We start from the raw sequence: 22,518 nt of genomic DNA, 5'->3' as shown, positions 1-22,518 counted from the left end.
TCCCACTATTATTGTATTTGGGTCTATTTGAGATCTGATGTCCTGAAGGATTTGTTTTACAAATGTGGGTTTACTCAAATTTGGGGCATAAACATTTACTATCATTATATGTTCTTCGTGCATTGTTCCTTTTAATAAAAGGAAGTGCCCTGCTTTGTCTCTTCTGATGTGTTTTAGCTTAAAGTCTGTTTTGTTGGATATCAGCATTGCTATCTCTGCCTATTTTTGGTCTCCATTAGCATGATATATCTTTTTCCATCCTTTCACTTTCAGTCTATGAATGTCTTTAGCTGTAAGGTGTTTCTTGCAAGCAGCACATATTTGGATTGTTTTTAAATCCACATTGCCAGTCTATGTCTTTTATTTGGAGAGTTAAGTCCTTTGATGTTAAAGGTTACTATAGAAATATGATTTTTGTTTCCTGTCATTTTGAGATCTATCTTCTGTTTGGTATAATGTTATTTCGTCTTTATTTAGTTGTCCCGCTGATCAACTTCATCTCTTCTCTGGTTCTGAAATTTGCTTCTTTTTTCTTCTTTATGGTTTATTTCTTTAAGTATTTTCTCTAGTGTTGGCTTTGTATTTATGAATTTTTTGAGATTCTGCTTATCTTCAAACACTTTTGTTTCTCTATCAATTTTGAATAATAACCTTGCTGAAGATAGCAGTTTTAGTTGGAAGTTGTTTTCTTCCAGGGTCTGGATTATATCAAATCAGTCCCTCTTGCCTTACTGCTTTTACGATTCTTTCCTTGGCTTCTGTGTTGGTCATTTTTTATTATTCCGTGGCATGGGGAGGTCCTTCTTTGATCTTGTCTTAATGGTGTTCTGTATGTCTCTAGAACATGTATGTTCAAGTATCTTTCCATGTTTGGAAAATTCTTTGAAATTATTTCTCTGAAGAGATTATGAATTCCCTAGGTCTCTACCTCTATCCCTTCTTCAATGCCTTTTATCCATAAGTTAGGATATTTCATATTGTCCCATAGTTGTTGGATGTATAGGTTCTGTTGCTGTAAGGACTTCTGTATGCTGTTGACTGTGCTTTTGGTTTTGAATGAACTGTCTTCTAACAGTGGTTTGTTTGTTTGTTTGTTTGTTTGTTTGTTTGTTTGTTTCTTTCTTTCTTTCTTTCTTTCTTTCTTTCTTTCTTTCTTTCGGGTGTGGGGATGGAATCCAGGGGCATTTGACCTCTGAGCTACACCCTGTGCCCTATTTTTTGTTTTTGAAACAGGGTCCCATTAAGTTGCGGAGTGCCTCACTAAGTAGCTGAGGCTGTCTGCGAACTGCAATCCTCTGGTCTCAGCCTCCTGAATGCTGGGATTACAAGCATGTGCCAACATGGCCAACTTCTATTTTCAATTTCATATAATCTTCCAGAATTTCTTTCTATTGCTGTCTTCATTTCATTTATTGACTTCTTCATTTCATTCCAGACTGCTTTCTGATTCTTTCTTAATGTCTCCATTTCCTCTTTCATTTCCTGTACACTTGCTATGAGGCCTTTCAGCATATTGAAGATCAGGATTCAGAATTCTCCTTCTTGTAGGTCAGTATTCATGATTTCCCTTATTTTCTCACTGTTCCTAGTTCTCATATTTTTAGGGTTCTCAGGCTTGTTTTTCTGATGTCTTGGCATCTTCTCTTTTATGTGTAATTCTGTGGATATTCTGTCTGATCCAATCTTAGTAGTAGGAATTTAGAGGTGTCAGGTAAAGCAGGAAAACAGTGCTTTTTTCAGTGGTGAGGGTTAGGTAAGGGGAGAAGAGCTGCAGTGATGAGTACAGAAGTTGGGTAAAGTAGAGGATATGATTAGGTTGAGTAAGAATTTAAGTATAATAAGGTAGTATCTGTTGAGAATGAGAAAAGGTTAGATAGTAAGACTCTTGTAATTAGTAGGTGAGCTTGAATTTTAAGACCTTAAAATAACATTAATTTGAACAAATGATAAATAACCTATATATGAACAATGTTCCAGAGCTCTTTTTGAATTATGAAAAAAACATCATTAACAAGCTTAAAAAAATCATTTTTAACAAGGTTAAAAAAGATATATGAAGACAAAGGAATGCTTGTGTATGAAAATATGTTTTATGTTTACTTTTAAAAAAGAAAATAATAAGCCAGGCATGGTGGCACATGCTTGTAATCCCAGCATTTGGGAGGCTGAGACCAGAGGATCGCGGTTCACAGACAGCCTCAGCTACTTAGTGAGGCCCTCTGCAACTCAGTGAGACCCGGTTTCAAAATAAAGAATAAAAAATAGGGCAGGGGGTGTAGGTCGAATGCCCCTGGGTTCCATCCCCAGACCCCCCCACACACAAAAAAAGAATAATATTTTAAGTAAAAATTATCTTATTGTGACAGAATAAGAAGGAAGAGAATAAAGAATAAGTTTGGTAGATATAAGTTCCAAAAGGAAATGACTTTTATTTGCTTGGGACTAATGACTACATGTAATGACTTTACAGTAAGAATAATATATGTGCTATGATTTGAATGTTTGTATCCCCCAGAATGTTTATGTTGAAGCCCTATCCTTAGGTGAAGGTAATAGGAGGTATGCCTTTTGGAGAGGTGATTAGCTTATGAAGGAGGAGCCCCATGATTGGGATTGGAGCGTGCTCTTATAAAATAGGCCAAAGGATGCTTGATTGTCTTGTAATCATGCCAAGACATGAGAAGATTCCTTGATCATAGAACTATAAGCATACAGAACTGTGAGAAATAAATTTATGTTGTTTACAAGTTACATGGTTTATGATTCTTTATTATAGCAGCCTGATTAGACTAAGACAATGTGTTCAAATTATTTAAAAAATTGGTTATATGATGTGAGTATATTCATAATGAAAAAAGGCCTATTAATTATTATTGGAATTTTTTGTTGTTATTAAAATTGGCCAAATTATTTTGTGCCCAGATATAGACAAAATATTCTATTAACTGTTTGACTTATTACATGTTCTTAAACCATTTTAAATATGTTTCGAATACTCAGTTACTTTTTGCTGATTACAAAATATTCCTTATAATATTCGTAATTTTTCCTTTAAAAAAAAGTTTTGACTGAAGCAGTTGAGAGTTTAACTCAAGTTTTGAAGATGCCACCCAAGGGAAAAAGTGGTTCCGGAAAAGGGGGAAAAGGCGGAGCAGCCTCTGGGAGTGACAGTGCTGACAAGAAGGCTCAGGGTCCCAAAGGTGGTGGCAATGCAATAAAGGTCAGACACATTTTGTGTGAAAAACACGGCAAAATCATGGAAGCCATGGAGAAGTTAAAGTCTGTAATGAGATTCAGTGAGGTGGTCGCACAATATAGTGAAGATAAAGCCAGGCAAGGGGGTGATTTGGGTTGGATGACCAGAGGGTCCATGGTGGGACCATTTCAAGAAGCAGCATTTGCCCTGCCTGTAAGTAGAAAGGATAAGCCTGTGTATACAGACCTGCCAGTGAAGACAAAATTTGGATATCATATTAGTATGGTTAAAGGGAGAAAATAAAATCATATACAAAACTAAAAAAAACAAAACAAAACAAACAAGTTTTGAGATTTAACCCAGTGTCTCAAGCATGCTAGGTAAAAATCTTTTTTTGTTTTTTTTTGTGGCACTGAGGATTGAACCCCATGATATTCTACCTCTGAGCTACATCCCAGCCTGATTTTTATTATTTATTTTGAAATAGGTCTCACTGAGTTACAAAGGGCCTCACTAAGTAGTAGCTGAGGTTGTCCTTGAACCAAGACCTTCCTGTCTCAGGCTCCCAAATGCTGGGATTACAAGCTTGTGCCACCATGTCTAGCCATGCTATGTAAACTCTTTACCACTGAATTAAAACTCCCAGCTCTACCCCTATAAGAATTTCTTGCCTTTATTTATGAAATATCAACATATTGCCTTCTCTGACAACTCTTCTTGATTTTTACTTTTACCAAATTCAGAATACTAAAGCTGTTAAGAATTTTTTATTTTTAAAATTTTTTATGAGACAGGCATGATGGTACATGCCTATAATTTCAGTACTTGGGAGGCTGAGACTGGAGGATAGCAAGTTTGAGAACAGCCTCAGCAAGTAATAAGACTCATAAATTTAGTGAAATCTTGTTTCAAAAATAAAATTCTGTTTCAAAATAAAAATAAAGTAAAAGTCGGGCATGGTGGCACATGCTTGTAATCCCAGTACTTGGGAGGCTGAGACAGAAGAATTGTAGGTTGGAAGTCAGCCTCAGCTACTTACTGAGGCTCTCAGCAAATTAGTGAGATCCTGTTTCCAAATAAAATATAAATAGGCCTGGGAGTGTAGCCAGAAGGCCCCTAGGTTCCACCCCCAGTACCACAAAATAAGATAAAATAAGGATAGAGGTATAGCTCCGAGGGAGAATGCCTGTGGATTCAATCCCCAATACCCCACCCCCCAAAAAAAGCACACAACTTTTTATGCTTTACTTATATTTGAATTTCTTGGATGGCTACTAGGTGATAGAAAAATTAGCTTCTTTTTCCTTATAAAAGGAAGGATGAGAAAATATTTGACCCATTTTATGTCCATATTTGTCAGTCTAGAATTATGGCTTTGAAGTACTCTGCAAACTTTGACAAAAATGTTGCTTTACTGTGTTAGCAGAAATTAATTTCCTCATGTTGCTTGAATCATAAAGCACATAGAAGTACTGGTCATAGTTGGCATTCCACTTCCTATCTCTTCTCTTATTAGTGGGAGCAAAGTTTTAAAGATTTCAGTTCTTGTAACAGCAGTTGCTTGTGGGAGGCCCCCGAGATTACACAGAGATCGTAGATTCTGAAGTTTAAACTTGTGGACTGGGGATGTAGCTTAGTGGTAGACAGCTTGTGTCAAACGTGTGATGCCATAGGTTCAATCCCCAGTACCAGAAAATAATGAGGTAGAATAAGGAAAGACATAGTAGAGATATTTCACTTAATTCTGTGTGTGTGTGTGTGTGTGTGTGTGTGTGAGATAGAGAGAGAGAGAGAGAGAGAGAGAGAGAGAGAGAGAGAGAGAGAAACAGAGATGGAGACAAAGAGAAACAGTACCCTTTATCTAGTGAAGGATTATTTACGGGAAGTAGTTTGGGTAACTAGATAACATGCACATATGTCTGACTTCCTAATGATTATGGCAGCTGACTGACGGATATACAGTCTAAAGGCCTATAGAGTTTCAAGAGGATCAACATATATTGTATGAATAGAGGGATGATATAATCAGAAGTCAAAATTAGAAAGTAAAACTGGGAAATATAAAGGCTGGGAAAAAAGGAAAGAGGATGAAAGCAAAACTGCTTCTTAAGTGCAAAATTTGCTTTTACTATCTCTATTTTGATTCACTACATGATTTTAACTAGTTTCATGATTTTAAATACTATGAATATTATAGCTTTAAAATTTACATCTTTATGTCCAAACTTCTCCTAAATTTTGGACTATTGCCTCCTAATATTTCTAGTGGGATTTCTTATAGATATCTCAAACTTAACACATTTGAAATAGAATCTGATTTCTACTGTCTAATTATTTCTCACTTGGGTAAAAATGCTTCTTGTTCAAGCCCAAACCTTGAGAGCTCATATTAGTTGGTCCCCTTTCTCTCATGTTCTACTTTTAATTCCCTAGAAAGTTCTGTTACCTTTACCTTCAAGATATATCGTGAAGCCTGGTGTGGTGGCTCACAATTGTAATCCCAGTATTTGGGAGGCTGATACAGGAGGATTTCAGGTTTGTGGCCAGCCTCAGCTACTCAGTGAGGCTCTCTGCAACTTAGACTCTGTTTCAAAATAAAGAATGAAAAATAGGGCTGAGGGTGTAGCTTGGAGGTAGAATGCCCTTGGGTTCAATCCCCAGTACTGGAAAAAAAAAAAAAGATATATCATGGATCTGATTGCTTTTCAGCATCTTTACTATTACCATTCTGGTCCGAATCTCCCGCTAGAGTATTGCATAGCTTTCTAGCTAGTTTCCTTGTCATTCTTTTTGTTTTTCCTATATTCCATACAATAGAGAATCCAGAGTACATTTAAAAATTTGAGACATGTTATGTTCCCTATGTGCCATGTTATGTTTCCCTTCTTCAAAATTGGCCATTTAGAATGAGATAATCTAGTCTGTTACCTCTCTAAACTCATCACTTTTTACTTTGCTTCTTGCCACATTGACCTCCTTGCTGTTTCTCAAACATGATAAATATGTATTCTTCTCAGGGATATCCCTTTTGTTGCTCTCTTTGCCTAGAACATACTTCCCTCAGAGGGTATCTTCAGCTCTCCATTTGGTTTCACCTCATCAGTGAAGCCTGATTATTCCATCTATAGCAGAAGATGTTATCTATCTGATCTAGATGGGAAAATAAAAACTTGTCTAGGTATTTCAAATGGAGGGAGGTGGGAGTCTTAATATGGAGAATTTGTTATAAGTATGTTGTAAAAGTTGGAGGAGTGGAAGGAAAAAATTGCATTACTAAAGATCAGTAACTGTAAAGTTTATAATGTTTGGTGAAAGAGATTTCTTTTCTTTTCTTTTTCTTTTTTTTTTTTTTGGGTACTGGGGTTCCTGGAAACCCTTCTACCTCTGGGCTACACTCCCAGACCTATTTTATATTTTTATTTGGAAACAGGGTCTCACGCCAGCGCGGCTGGCTTCGAACCTGCACAGAACCTGCACTTCCTGTCTCCACCTCCCAAGTGCAGCGATTACAAGCGTGCGCTACCATGCCTGCCATGGCGAAAAAGATATTCCTGAGTTTGAGGGTCTTATAAGTCTGTTAATGCATCAATCTTTTTCCCACCTACTAATATCACGTGAATTAATTCCAATGGAACAACTAACTAGAACAAAGCTTGAAAGTCAGATTGGGACATTAGGTTTTCAGGATTACAGTTTTACTACTATAGGGGAGAGTATAAAAGGGCTGATGTGGTTTAGGAGATAGTATCTGGGATATATCTCCTATGCTGACACTCTATCACGAGCTGTAATTAAGAAAATATCGCAGGTCTAATATAATAAAAGCAAATAAACTTAAAAATAACTTATATAAATGCCCCAAATTAAAAATTACATACTATTATACTTTTATAAAAATACAAATATTTTTATGTGCGTACTTTTTTTAAATCTGGAAGTATACACTGAACTAGTCTTTTAACACTAGTTAGTACTTCCATGTTGTTTAAAGTAGGACTGCAAATTGGCCAAATTACATTATGTGCATGAATACATATTTAGCAATGAATCCCACTATTACATATAATTATAATGCACAAAAAATTAAATGCAACCTTTCAAAAAAAATAAAAAAGTATTATCAGTGCATGGTGTTAATAAAAAGTAGACTGACTTAGTCAGTTTTATTAGTTTTCTATGACAGTGCATTCTCTAGCTCTGTTTCTAATGCTGTTCCCTTAGAAATTTGATAAAGACAACATGTCAACTAGTTAGTAGGCAACATTTCTTTTTTTATTTGTGGTACTGGGATCAAATCCAGTGACCCATGCACAAATGGACAATCTACCGCTGAGCTATATCCCTAACCCTAACCCTTTTAAAATTTTCTTTTGAGAAAAGGCCTTAATAAGTTGCCTAGACTGGCCTTGGACTTATGATCATCCTTCCTCAGCCTTGATAGTATCTGGGATTATAGGGTGTACCACTGCATGCTTGTAACTGGATCCAGAAAGATTCCATCTCTGAGCTACTGTTGCTAAGAGAAAACATTTTTTTTTTTTCAGGTGAAGACAATCTTTGGCATTTTGCATATGGAGAGTGAGTTAGAATTAAATGAACTGTTAAGTACCTGGTGGGAAGTCATAGCTTTGAGTTTTTATGAGTAAGGTGGTTCTTGTAACTGAATATTTACTTTGTGGGGATCATGAAGGCAGTCTAAAACTATTAAAATAAATACTGTTTCCTATGTAAGACATGAAACTGCTAAGTCAGGGTGGCTCCCACACTACTGTCATGGGTCTTATTCCTTATACCTGAGCTGTCACTTGAGAAAAAGAATAGCTGTGGATAGTTAAGTGTACTGCTAAGAGCACTAGTCCCACTTATGAAAAAAGTCTCATGTTGCCCTGTTGGATGTTGTTTCCTGTTCAGTATCTTTCCAACTTAACTGGTTCAAGGTATGGTCTATTTATATTTTGTCAGTCAGATACCCCTTCCCCAACTCAGCATTGAGAATCAAACTCAAAGGCCTTGCAGATACTCTACCACTGCAATGCACACCTAACTCCAGTTGCTCATCCAGCTCTAAATGTTTAATTAAGAGAACCTTCTGGTGGGCATTCTAGCATGTAATAGATACTCAGTATATGTTTTTAAATAGCAGTACAGGCCTTATTGGGATAATGAACAAATGCATGAGGTTCGGAATGCATGTCCACAATCACTTAATGGTATTACCTAAAGTTTTAACATGTGTAGTTTGTTGAAATCAACAAATGTCTAAATAAACTACTCAGTGTTATAGCTGAACTAAAACTAAACTGAAGTCTATTGTCATAGAGTCATAACAACAGTTAATTTTGAATAGGATTAGGGGAAGAATGTCAAGAAATATGGAACCCGATATAGAATTTAGAAGCAAATTTCTTTTTGATGTTAAATATAGGGCCAGTTGGTCTTAGGGATATTAAGTCCTTATTACATAGACAAAATGAAAAGAATATTTTGGGTCAAACAGTAGTTTTAGGGAATGACTAGTATTCTTATACTGGGAAATAAGCAAATCTGGAATGTTAAGTTACCCATTAATAAACAAAAGGTTCTACTTTTTCTTTTGGCCTAGCCAAAAGAACTATAAAGGTCATGAAGATACCTGGAAATTTTTCACCTCTAAGACTTCAAAAAAAAAATTTTTTTTTTGTTTTTTGGTGGTACTGGGGTTCCTGGAAACCCTTCTACCTCTGGGCTACACTCCCAGAAACCTATTTTATATTATTTTTATTTGGAAGCAGTGTCTCTTAAGCCAGAGAGGCTGGCTTCGAACCTCCGCGATCCTTCTGTCTCCACCTCCCAAGCGCGGGGATTACAAGCGTGTACCACCACGCTTGGCTAAGACTTCAAAAATTTAAGAGTAATGCTAATGAAGAGCAATTTTCAAAATAAAGTTAGACATTAAGGAAAAAGAAGTCCTATTATATTTTCTTTAATAGCATAGTCTAAGGAAATTACTTTTTAAAATTTTAGTGGTTTCTTTTTTTTTTTTTTTTTGGTACTAGGGGTAGAATCCAGACAGTTTTCTACCTCTGGACTATACTCCCAGACCTATTTTATATTTTATTTGGAAACAGGGTCTCACTAAGTAGCTGAGGCTGGCTTTAAACCTGTGTGATCCTCCTGTCTCAGCCTCCCAAATGCGGGGATTACAAGCGTGCACCACCACACCCGGCTTTTAGTGGTTTCTGATCCTGCTATAAGGCTTTAAATTTCCAGCAGATTCACTTTTCAGTATTCTCAATATGATACTAGAGACCCTGATTAAAGTTTTTAAGACCTAGGGAAGCCAGTGAACAGGAAGTTTTTCAAGAGTTCTCATAAAAGATTGACTATATTTCTCTTTTTTCCTTCCTACATTTCCTTCTTTCCTTCTTCCCCCATCCCTCTCTCTTTTTCCTTCCTCCCTTGGTATTAGAGATTGCATCCAGGGACATTTTGCCACTGACCTAAACCCTCAGTTCTATTTTATTTTTTATTTTTAAACAATCTCACTAAGTTGCTGAGGCTGGCCTTGAACCTGAGATCCTCCTGTCTCAGCCTCAAAAGTACTGGGATTATAGGTGTGCCCCCACCATGCCTGGATCTAAATTCCCCATTTCTAAACAAACCCTGAAATGATATTTTTAAATTTTAAGCCACTTGTGGTGCTCACACCTATAATCACTGTATTTGGAAGGCTAAGACAAGAGGATCACTGGTCCAAGGACAGCCTCAGCAAGTAGTGAGATTTCAATCAACCTAGCAAGATCCATTTCCAATTTAAAAAAAAATTGGGCTGGGGCAGTAGTTTTGAGGTAGAATGTCCCTAGTGCCACACACACACAATTTTTAAATGGAGTCTTACTAAGTTGCGAAGGGTCTTGCTAAATTGTTGAGGCTGGCTGGCCTCAAATCTGTGATCCTCCTGTCTCAGCCTCCCCAACTGGGATTACAGGTGTGTACCACCACGCTGGCTCTTGAAATGATATTCTGACTTGTTATGAATAGTATGTCACTAGAGATGTTGTCAATAGAGAGACAGAAAACCCAAACCCAACCCAAACCAAATCACTCCTGGTGATCAAAGAGCACATAGAATTTCTGAGAAGAAAGGCCAGCCACAGTATCCTGGCTCATTGTTTATTTTCCACACAGAGGTGGACCACCATTTCAGCAAGAGGATAGGTACAAATCATTGTCCTAATAGACTAGGTATTGAATTTGCACAGTTTTTATCTATAGCTTCCAACTAATATTCTTCATGTGTACTGAGTATGTGGAAAGGCCACTGGATGTAATATTTCATTCTAATAAATGGAAGGAAACAGCTCGTAATCTTTACCACTAGTTCTTCCTTCTTCTCATCTTCTGTACTTGAATTATCCTGAGACCAACTTATTAGTTCCCACAAGAATGTGGTCCTATTGGTAAAATCCATAATCTACAGTGTTCTATTTACATAGATCAGAGAGTCAGAGAGATCTTTATCCTGAAAGCCCTCCTTCCTACCTTTATTTACTTATGTATATATTTATTTCTTACCTCATTCCCTGTTGACATGACTGCAACCACAGGGAACTTATTAACTTCAACCTCTGTGACGCCTACAGTTGCCAGGAGACCAATCTCTGAGGGGCCCATGTGGGTTCCTTTGGCTAAAACGCATTCCCCTCTTTTAATGTCATGGCCGATGGGTCTGAAAAGTAAAAGCAGAAACATAAGCAGTTTGACTAAGAATAACATTTTCTCAACCCAGAAGGAAATTTTAGTGTCAGAGAAGAAAGATACTCAAGGGGAGAAAAAAGTCCTGAGACAAGGCAAGAGCAAAATAACAAAATGAAGAGATTCTAAAAACTCTAAGTTGTCTAATTTTAAAAGTTAATCACCTATCAGGAGACAGAAATAGTATTTATATCTATTACTGCTAAAGAGGAATGTGTTACTTCATATTTGAAAATTATTTTACAAATGTCTTATCAGCTAGTTCTGTGAATACTCAGTTCTGGGATTATCTGTGTTAATACAAATTTTTGGATATTCTAGGGGTGGGGTGGAGATAATTCTGGATAATTTAGGGGTAGAAGTCATGATGAATTAAGTAGGCTTATGACTTCACCTTCTCATATTGCTTTTGATTATTTCATTTACTTTTATGATCTTCTTAAAATTTAGACAGGTCAGACATGAGATGTAGAATTCATAAAATTTTGTTTCTTGTTAAAACTGAAAAGCAAATAGCTATAAATTCATAGCTGTGGGTTTGAAATAGCCATATTTTCCTGAGTTTATGATCACATAGAAACAGAAACTGGCTAAATATTCTATATGTTATAAACTTACCTGATATCTTGGCCTGGTCGAGCCTGCACCAAAATTCGCACTTCAAGTTCTTCAGTGCCCTATAATAAAAGCAGATCATGTAATCTCATCTCAACACAACAATCTAACAGAATATCTAATCAATAGAATTCAGTTTCTAGATAATTTTATCATCAGATATACATAGACTATACATAAGTATAGAGAAATAGAAAACTATTTGCTAGCTTTTTTAACACACTATGAATTTCTAATATATGTTCCTGAAAAATTAGGTTTGGTGTCAATAAATAAATAAATGAATATTTTTCTCTAATTTTTATACTTTTAAAAATATATCTATTCAAATAGTGAATCTACTCATAATTAGTCTTCTCTAGGAATAAGCATAAACACACATGCTATATGCCTACCTTAACAGATAAAATAATGTACACGAAGGTAACCTCTCTTTTCAGTTCTCATGAATCGTGGGTTCAATACTGTGTTAAGGTTCCAAAATACTTGCAGATATTTCAGTGAAGGATTTATGGTCTCCCTGGTAGTAGAATTTTTTTAATCTAACGGTGATCATAGATTTCATATTTATGGACTGTAAATGATATTGTGACATTGGGACTGTTTCTTGTCATCTGGCATTTTAAGGATCCATGTATTCTGAATTTCAATGCCCTGCTGGCTTCTCTGATGCCAATAAATCCCTGCATGGACAGTTTTAACAGTAGGCAATGTGATTTGTATGCCAAGAGTTGAATTTTATAATCTCTACACGTGGGAAGGTGATTAAAAAGAAAATCTCCAGATCAAGAAAAGTGGCTATCTTTCACACAATGTAGGAGAATTATACATATTTTTAACACTTGCTTAAAAATATAAGCTATCCTAAACTTCTTAAAAAAAAGTAAGATTGCTAGTCATTAAAGTCTTAGTTGAATCTTTCCTACTTTTATTAGTGGCTGATACTCTAGTTTTAATAATTGCTGCTAGTTTTAGTGAGAAAAAAAATTAAACCTCAAAAGATCCCAGCATCCTTTATTTGAGACAACATAGGGGAAACCAACATAAATTCAATATTTATAGGCTATCATTTGGTGGTATAGCTTTTCCCAGAACTACAGAAAACCAGAGGTAGAAGGGTTATTTGGTTGAAATGCTTGGCTAAGTAAAATGTTTAAGAACTTGCCCAAAGGTTCTTACTTAAATTCTTCTCTATTAAATTCTGATTCCATAAACTCCTTTACATTTTATAAGAAGTTAGTCTTAATGACAAATATCTATCTCAGCTGGAAAGTATGTCAACTCATCATAGAATACCCTTTGATCATGAGATAGTATCCTTTCCTTGTTTGCATGTAAAAGTTCTTGGGTTATACATGTTCAATTTTCTTCTATGACAACAACCTAAGGTAATTTCTTGTGTACTGGAGACCCACACTACAATGTAAGACACAAACAAACAGGCAAACACACAAACTAGCTTAACCTTATGAACACTGCAGAAAATAGTTGTGGCTTCTGATACTGCCACAGGAACAAGGGAGGATAAAACCTGGTGGCTACATACATCATCGGATTCCCTGATAAGTTCGGTATCTTCCACTTGAACTACTGCATCAGCACCGCAGGGGATTGGAGCACCTGTTGTAACCCGCATCACTTGTCCTGGCATGACTGTTTGAGTTGGCTGAAAGTACAGATATGAAAGAGACTGTTCATTACTTTGTGCAAAGGAAAATCTGCAGGGGATATAACTTTTGGAAACAAATCATGAAAGAAGTCTTAGAGTCTTAATCATTTTTAGGCAATGTAAGAGAACCTACCCACAAACAGGTGCTGTTTCTCTTTTGAAGAACTGCCACTTACATTTGCTACTATTGTCTCATTCAAAATAAGAACTTTTTAAAATTTAAAATGATTTGAGAGTCTGTGAGAAAAAATGCAAGGCCATATGATATTAGGAATGATAGTTATGAAATCCAGCATCTTGGTAATTTACTAAAGTTCTGATGTTTAACAAACATAGTACTTTATTAACTAACCTTATTGGTTAAATATAGGCAAGCCAGAAACATAATTTTAATTATTGTTCTTGAAAAATTCCTAATATATATTAGGTCACTTATTAATGAATAGGAGCCTAGCAAATATAACTAAATAATTAAAAACGACACAATGTTTGTAATGATCTGGGTTAAACATTACTTTTGGAATTGAAGAACAACATGTCTGGATGGCATAAGAGATAGGACCTTCCCTGATAACTTCAATAAGCATGAAGAAAAGCTTATTGATAGGTTTGATCAGGCCTCAGGAGAATCTCTTGTCAGGGTCTACAATTTAGGTCACAGTTAAAAAAACGAATGCTCCAAATTACCCCTAAAAAATGTTAAGACAATATTAATTCCCCAGACAAAAAACAATACATTTTTAAAGATGCCTACTTTTTAAGTATTTAAAATGTTAAATTAATACAACATGAATATACTTACCACCAATGAACTGTATACTTAAAAATAGCTAAATGGTACATTTCAAATTACGTGTTTTTTTTTTAACACACACACACACACACACACACACACACACACACACACACACACACACACTTAAGAGAATGGCTAAGGAGAAATATCTCACCACTAAAGTACAATTAAGGCCAGGTGAGGTGGCACATGCTTGTAATCCCAGTACTTGGGAGGCTGAGACAGAAAGATCGCAGGTCCATCATCAGCCTCAGCAACTTTGAGACCCTGTTTCAAAAAAAAAAAAAAAAAGTCTGAGGGTACAGCTCAGAGGTAGAAGGCCACTGGGTTCTAGCCCCAGTACCACATTAAAAAAAAAACAAGAGAGAGAGAGAGAGTTCATTTAAAGCAAAATTGGAGCTGGGCGTGGTGGTGCATGCTTGTAATCCCAGCATTTGGGAGGCTGAGACATGGAGGATCGCGGTTCGTGGACAGCCTCAGCTACTTAGTGGGGCCCTCTGCAACTCAGTGAGACCCGGTTTCAAAATAATGAATAAAAAATAGGGCAGGGGGTGTAGCTCGGAGGTCAAATGCCTCTGGTTCCATCCCCAGACCCGCAAAAAAAAAAAAAAAAAAAAAGTAAAATTGGAGGTTTATTTGTTAGAAAAGCCTTGAAAAGTCTCTATATTATTGCCACAAAACAGGCTATCAATAATTAATACTTATTAAACCCACAATCTACGCTAGGTACAATGTTAAACTTATTATGTATTCTAATATTTAAGCCTTATAAGGGAAGACATATCTTTTACCTTCTTTTCTCTCTCTCTCCCTCCCTCTCTCTCTTTTTTCTTTTTTCCTAGGGATTGAACCCAGAGGCGTTCTACCTCCAATCTATATCCCCAGCCTGATTTTTTTTAAAATTTCTTATTTGGAAATGGTCTCGTTAGATTGTTGAAAGCCTTACTAAGTTGCAAAGGCTGGCTTTCAGCTCGCAATCCTCCTGTCTCACCCTCCCAAGTACTGATATTATAAGCATGTGCCACAATTCAGTTTTTACTTTCTTTTTGCCTTTCCAGACCACATCAGCATTTTCTAATCTCTGCTGTGGCCTAGAAGGGTGACCCCTATGAATTGTTTTAACCATTTTTACCACTTTGGCACCTGGTTAGGGTTGGCCAATGGGACAGGCTAACGAGAGTTTAGAGGGTAGAAGGGAGACAGAAATAGGGTTCTCATTTCCTTTGCTCTTTTCTTGCTAACTAAGCGGAGGTAATGCATCTCACCGTTGCTAGCACCTGGTGCTTCACATCTCTGCTGGTTTCCATATTTGGGGAAAAGTTCCTGCATTATTCTTCTTTACCTTCCCCTTTTCCAGATATATTTTTCTATCATCCCAAATTCTAGAAAGTATCTGGCACACTTGGTAGTTAATAGCTATTTCCAGAATGAATGTATATTATCTATCACACAGAACCAATGTGTGTTATCTTATTATCACACAGCTATATGAAGTGTGCATTGCTTTTTGAATTACAATGCCAGTGCTTTCCTTGATTTTCTCTCATAGTCTTGGAGAAAGAGATAGTTGTGATTGGATCTGGCATTGAGTTATATGCCTTATATCCAGTTATACTTTATCCTGTTATATTTCTTTACTGTTAAGTTCTAGGCTTCAAATGAAGAGTTTAGGGCCGAAAGTCTTTTAAAAAGTGCAACTTTTGATTCCAAGTATTGTCAGGGACATGTCTTAACCCACTATATATGACCATTTTGTAGTATAGGGATTTTTTTTTTTTTTGTATTGGGGATGGAACTCAGGGCCATTCTACCTCTGAGCTACATCCCTAGCCCTATTTATTATTTTTTTTTGAAATAGGGTCTCACTGAGTTGTAAAGGGCCAAAGTAGCTGAGGCTGTCTTCAAACCAAGATCCTCCTGTCTCAGCCTCCTAAGTGCTGGGATTACAAGTGTACTACCATGCCCGGCTTTGGGTTTTTTTTTTTTTATGAAAGAGCATTTAAAGTTTTGATATACTGCTTTCTAGAAAAGGGTTAAATGCCAAAACTATCTTTTGAGCCCATGAAACAATGACACTTAAAGTAGGCCTAAATAAACTCTTCTTTTGCTGAAAATTTCAGCAAAATGCCTTTTGGCTAAGGTGGAGAGTGAAGCCTACAGTGAGGTTCATGAGGTTCATGGAACTGTTTTGAAAGCTGAGTTGGGTTAGTGTGTAGCCCTGCCAAACTGACGGCTTCAATGCATTATATTCTTTAAATTTAAGTTTTATTGTGATTGGGCCTCTGATTTTCTCTATTCTTGCCTAGAAAATGCTTGAGGGGCAACCTGTGGGAGATATACCAACAATATTAGGCCATATAGTAATAGATCTAGATTCTTTAAGAAATAATTCTTTTGTTTCTCCTAGGAACCATCCCTTGATCTCTTTGTCTCCTCACAGATACCTAAGATTTTCACAATCTTGATAACTTAGAATTAGATGCCCAAAGTCTGTGAAGCTGAAAATCTTTTTTTAGCACTGCAAAAGTACCTAAAGGCCTGTGAATCTCACCTGTTCACCAGCTTGGGATTCCCCAATGATGAACCGATCTCCTGGGCCATCAGCAGCTGTGAGATGGAACAGAGCCAAGAATACACATCAGTACGGACCTATAACAAGGAAGAAGAACCTAGATTTGGGGCTCTAAAAATTTATTCTAGTTATTTGATAAGTTTTCAGTAAAATGAGATATTTTTCAGATTTCTAGATCAACAATGGTTTTGTTACTATTGTTGGATTCCCCCCCCCCCCTGTGGTACTAGGGATTGAATCCAGGGTTATTCTATACAACCAGCCCAATTTTATTATTTTTTATTATTAAACAGGATTTCATTAGTTTTCTGAGGGCCTTGCTAAGTTGCTGTGGTGGGCTTTAAACTTGTGATCCTCCTGTCTCAGTCTCCCAAGTACTGGGATTATAGGCGTGCCCCTACCCTGCCTGGTTTGTTTTGATCTTGATATACATAATTCCCAACTACCAGTAGAAGTGATCATAATGGTATTCTTTCTTCATATTACTGGAGGTGGTCTTTCTTTCACCCCATGATTTCTATCTTGTGGTTTTCCAATAGGATGTTCTTTAGTTTATTCTCCTAAATAAAGAATTAGTCAGCTAGATCTGTTGGTGCACCCCTGTAATCCCAGTACTTGGGAGGCTGAGCAGGAGAATTGCAGGGCCAAGGCCAGCCTTGGCAACTTACTGAGAGCCTCACTAACCTAGTGATAACCTGTTTCAAAATAAAAAATAAAAACAAAAGGGCTAGGGGTTTAACTCAGAGGTAGAATGCTCCTAGGTTCAATCTCAATCCCCAGTTAAAAAGAAATTTACAAGATTAGAAAATGCTTGAGGGCAGTCTTGGGTTGGATACCACTTTATCCATGTGCGTATATTTATGATGTGTGTGTGTGTGCACAGTCATCAATATATCACTTAACATGTCTATATCTTTTTCTATAAAAATTTTAGCTACTTTATAATGTTATTTCTCTCCCATTTTGGTGTTCCTAATAACCAAACAAAGCAGGAAGAATATATACACACCTTTTTTCATTTTATGTTTGAAGAAAATAAGTTACAAAATGAAGGAACTCAGAAAAGATTAAGTGCCTAAATAAATTCTGACCAGAGGTAGAGGTAGTATGAAAGCCAATCTCTTAATTCTCAGTACACTATTTTATAAAATAATAGATAAAAAATTATGCTATGTTTGAACCAGAATACATAGGCGATACCACATCACATATTCCAATGATCATTTATTTATTTATTTTGGTGCTGGAGACTGAATGTAGGAAAGCTAGTCACTGTATCAGGCAAATGGTGCACTACTGAGGAACACCCGCAACACTGCTGCTTATTTTTAAATGGGGCGGGGGGAACCCTCCAGAATTGGAATGAAAAAAAATTCCAATTTTTCCTATTCCCTACTACATATAGTAGAGTAGTGGATGGATGAAAAAATATTCCTGGAGATTCAAAAGGGTATTGTTGACATATTATTTGGCTTTCAGACCAATACTCCTGGCAAGGCAATGCCTGTCTAATGAGTTTCATGATCATGACTCTTCCATGTCATCTGCATTGTAGCACATATATAGACAAGATAACACTTGATGCATTTGGAATACTGATAAATAATAAAAACACTTTCCCTATTAAAAAGGACACATGAAATTGTTTATATATATAAAAACAAAAAAGTGGAATTTTTCTAAATGCTTAAAAAGTAGTTCTAATGAGTCTTTTTTCTTCTTCACAGATGGCTTTGGTTAGCCTGATGTGAAGAGGGATAAAAATTCTATTACTAGATGTTATATTTCATGCTTTACATATATTATCTCAGCTAATAAACTTTTAAACTTCTTGTATTTTTTAATCCTATTATATTGTCAGTGTCCATTTGTAAAGTTTCCAGAAATATTCTTTAGTTTTCCAGCAATATATTTTCATTTTCATTTTTTTTTTTATTTGCGGGTCTGGGGATGGAACCCAGGGGCATTTGACCTCAGAGCTACATCCCCTGCCCTATATTTTTTATTCTTTGTTTTGAAACTGGGTCTTACTGATTTGCAGAGGGCCTCACTAAGTAGCTGAGGCTGTCTGTGAACTGAGATCCTCTAGTCTCAACCTCCTGAATGCTGGGATTACAAGCGTGCACCACCATGCCCGGCTTCATTTTCATTTTTTAAGAAAAAGAAACAGCTGGGCATGGTGGTACATGCTTGTAATCCCAGTACTTGGGAGGCTGAGACAGTAGGATCGCACAGGTTCGAAGACAGCCTCATCTACTTAGTGAAACCTGTTTCCAAATATAATATAAAATAGGTCTGGAAGTATAGCCCAGAGGTAGAAGGCCCCTGGGCTTCATTCTCAGTACAAAAAAAAAAAAAAAAAAAGGTAAAAGAAAAATGAAAAACAAACTATTTAAGCTGAGTGTGGTGGATCAATCCCAGTACATGGGAGGCTGAGACAGGAGGATCACAGGTTTGCAGCCAGCCTCAGCAACTTGTGAAGCTCTCCGCAACTTAGTAAGACCCTGTTTCAAAATAAATAATAAAATAGGGATGGAGGTGTAGCTTAGAGGCAGAATGCCCCTGGGTTCAATCCCCAGTCCCACAATAAACAAACAAACAAACAAACAAACAAATAAATAAATATAGACACAAGTCAATGCTTTAAAATTATCAACATTTAGAAATTATGTTGTTCAATCTATTCCCCCACTTGTTTTTGCAGTATTTCAAAACAAATGATGATTTTCTTATTGTAGACAATCAACACATCAACTATATTTCAGAATTCGACATTAATTGCATCTCGAATGTGAATAAACATTTTTCATTATTTCTCTATTAGAAAAAATAATTATCAGCTTGCCACTTCCCAAAGCAGCCTATACATCTTAACTTATTAGCATGGTTTTAGAATAAAACAAAACTGAATCTGAATCATGATACTGCCTCTTATTAGCTTTAGTACTTTCAACAAAGTTACTAAATCTCTCAAAATTAAGTTTTCTTTTGATAAAAATGAAGATAATCATAATATAGAAATAACTTTTTTTATTGGTACTGAGTATTGAACCCAGCTGTATTCTACTTCTGAGTATCTATCTATCTATCTATCTATCTATCTATCATCTGTCTGTCTGTCTGTCTATCTATCTATCATTGTACACGAATTGAACCCAGAAGCATTTTACCTATGAGCTATGTCCCCAGCTCTATTTTACTTTTTATTTTTAAAATTTATTTTTGTGGTACTAGGGATTGAACCCAGAAACAGCTCAATTTTTTTTTTTTTTTGGTGGTACTGGGGTTCCTGGAAGCCCTTCTACCTCCGGGCTACACTCCCAGACCTATTTTTTTTTTTTTTTTTGGAAACAGGGTCTCTTAAGCCAGCGTGGCTGGCTTCGAACCTGCGCGATCCTCCTGTCTCTGCCTCCCAAGTGCGGGGATTACAAGCGTCCGCCACCACGCCTGGCTTTCTCAGCTCAATTTTTAAAAATTTGTTCTTTCTTTTGAAACAGGGTCTCACTAAATTGGAGAGGCTGGCTACGAATTTGTGACTCTCCTGCCTTAGCCTCCCAAGTACTAGAATGACAGGCATGCATCACCACATCTGGCTAAATTCTTTTTTTTTTTTTAATTTTGAAACAGGGTCTGGGTCTGCCAAGTGTGGTGGTACATACTTGTAATCCTAGCATTCTGGAGGCTGAGACAGGAGGATCGCGGTGCGTGGACAGCCTCAGCTACTTAGGCCCTCTGCAACTTAGTAAGACCTTGTTTCAAAATAGGGCAGGGGGTGTAGCTCTGAGGTCGAATGACCCTAGGTTCCATCCCTAGACCCACAAGAAGAAAAAAAAAAAAAAAAAAAAAAGAAAGAAAGAAATAGCGTCTGGGTCTCATCAAGTTGCTGAGGTTGGCTTGTGATCTTCCTATCTCAGCTTCCCAACTGCTGAGATTACAGGTGTATGCTACTCTACCTGGCTAAAAGATACTGCCTTTTAAAGCTATTCATTCAGTAAATTTCTACTGAATGTCTTCTATGCTGTAAGTGTCATACGAGGTTCTAGATAGAGTATAGAATAAAACCAGATAGTATTTCCATTCTAATGTAGTGCCAGTTTGTTGCAAAGTTTTTAAAACTCGGGATCAAAATTGGATGTGGATAATAAAATCAACCTGTAAATGTTTTTCTAATGAAAAAGCATAGAAAGTGTGTCTTATTGACATGGGCTTGTTACAACTACTAGAACATGAGGCAGGAGGATATCTTGAGTCGAGGAATTTAAAATTTGAGACCAGACTAGGGGCAACATCATGAGACCCTGCTTAAAAAAAAAAAAAAAAAAGAAGTGGGCGTGGTGGCGCACGCTTGTAATCCCCATGCTTGGGAGGCGGAGACAGGAGGATCGCTCTGGTTCGAAGCCAGCCCTGCTGGCTTAAGAGACTGTTTCCAAAAATAAAAAAGTATAAAATAGGTCTGGGAGTGTAGCCTGGAGGTAGAAGGGCTTCCAGGAACCCCAGTAACACCAAAAATAAATAAATAAATAAATAATAAATAAATAAAAAGAAAGAATGAAAGAAAATTTATCTTGTCATGCATGGTAAGAATGACTATTGTTTCATGATCTTGTTTTTAGCTCATATATATATAGTTGTGTGTACATAAATATATGTGTGTATACCATGGCTTATAATGTAAAATATATTTAATGTTTTCCTTCCCATTGGGTATGTATGATTAAAACAAAACTCTTAAAGCCATGATATAATGGGAGAAATAGGTACTAATCAAATAATCACAATAATGAATATATAAATACAAATTGAAAATACCACACCAAAGGAAAGAAACATAGTTTTATGACAGTATTAAAGTACTAGAGATATCCAGGAGAGATAGAGAAAATCTATCTGATAAGAAGATTTCTGATTTGAATATGGAGAATGAGTAAGAACTAAGTAGTCAGAGCGTGTGTGTGTGTGTGTGTGTGTGTGTAAAGATTTGAGGTAGAATGCTCCATTATATGCACAAGCTTCTGATTCATGGGTTCTTTATACTTTGCCCTCTAGCCTTTCTTAATTTCTAGTATTGTCCCTCCCTGAGAGTACAAAGATGACTCATAGTTCAGCTCTATGAAATGCTACTTCCACTACTGCTGTACCCTTTCCTTATGATTATCTTTTAACTAAAGACTTCTTAGCTTTTAAAACTCAGATCAAGCCGGGCGTGGTGGCGCACGCTTGTAATCCCCATGCTTGGGAGGCAGAGACAGAAGCCAGCCGTGCTGGCTTAAGAGATCCTGTTTCCAAATAAAAACATAAAAAATAGGTCAGGAGTGTAGCCCAGAGATAGAAGGGCTTCCAGGAACCCCAGTACCACCAAAAAACCACCACCACCACCACAACAAAAACACCTCAGATCAAGTGCTACCTTCTCTATAAAGTCCTATCTGATTCCGTCCCTCAAGAGTCACCTACTTTTCTAGTGTAGCCTGAAATGACTCTTAAGTATGGCTTCCAAATGTATTTGCAGTTATTTGCTCAGTTGTCTCAGCCTTTTCCAAATAAGAGCTGCTAAATAAATGTTCAATATGTTGTGTTAAAAATGTTCAATAAATCAGTAAGTGTGATTTCTGAGATCATTTTAGAAAGATGAATGAACAAATAAATGTTTAACATAAAATTCTATATTTGCTATATTGTATACATTTTCTGTCAGTGCATGTATATTTTCTTCAAAAATCGAGTCAACATTCACCATCTTAAGACTATTTAGGAACACTGTTCTGAATAGTGTTTTCTGTACTAAGGATTGAAACCAGGGCCTCATACTTGCTCAGCAAACACTCTTATCACTGAGTGACATTCCCTGTCCTATTTATTTATTTAGAAACAATATCTTGCTAATGTGAAGACACTGGCCTCTCATTTGTGATCCTCCTGCCTCAGCTTCCCAAGTA

General features: G+C 36.6%; 2 protein-coding genes across 10 annotated transcripts in view; one reads left to right on the top strand and one right to left on the bottom strand.

Moving 5' to 3' along the window:
* Positions 1-22,518, bottom strand: part of GPHN (gephyrin) — a gene marked incomplete at both ends in the record, with an annotated part of 546,660 nt that overhangs the window by 62,686 nt on the left and 461,456 nt on the right. For all 9 annotated transcript variants that reach the window (XM_080706865.1, XM_080706872.1, XM_080706867.1 and 6 more), the window contains 4 exons: positions 10,751-10,904; positions 11,549-11,607; positions 13,092-13,211; positions 16,562-16,617. In XM_080706865.1, coding sequence (XP_080562991.1) covers positions 10,751-10,904; positions 11,549-11,607; positions 13,092-13,211; positions 16,562-16,617 — 389 coding nt within the window. The remainder of the gene's footprint in view (positions 1-10,750; positions 10,905-11,548; positions 11,608-13,091; positions 13,212-16,561; positions 16,618-22,518) is intronic.
* Positions 3,104-3,499, top strand: LOC308271595 (peptidyl-prolyl cis-trans isomerase NIMA-interacting 4; the record flags this gene model as incomplete). The annotated part of the gene is made up of 1 exon (XM_080708023.1): positions 3,104-3,499. One exon carries the CDS (start codon positions 3,104-3,106, stop codon positions 3,497-3,499), a length of 396 nt encoding a protein of 131 aa, XP_080564149.1.

This window comes from Muscardinus avellanarius (assembly GCF_963383645.1).
Source record: "Muscardinus avellanarius genome assembly, chromosome: 12".
Lineage (NCBI taxonomy): Eukaryota > Metazoa > Chordata > Mammalia > Rodentia > Gliridae > Muscardinus > Muscardinus avellanarius.
Note: the sequence above shows the minus strand (reverse complement) of the source record. Positions and strands in the feature narration are given on the sequence as shown.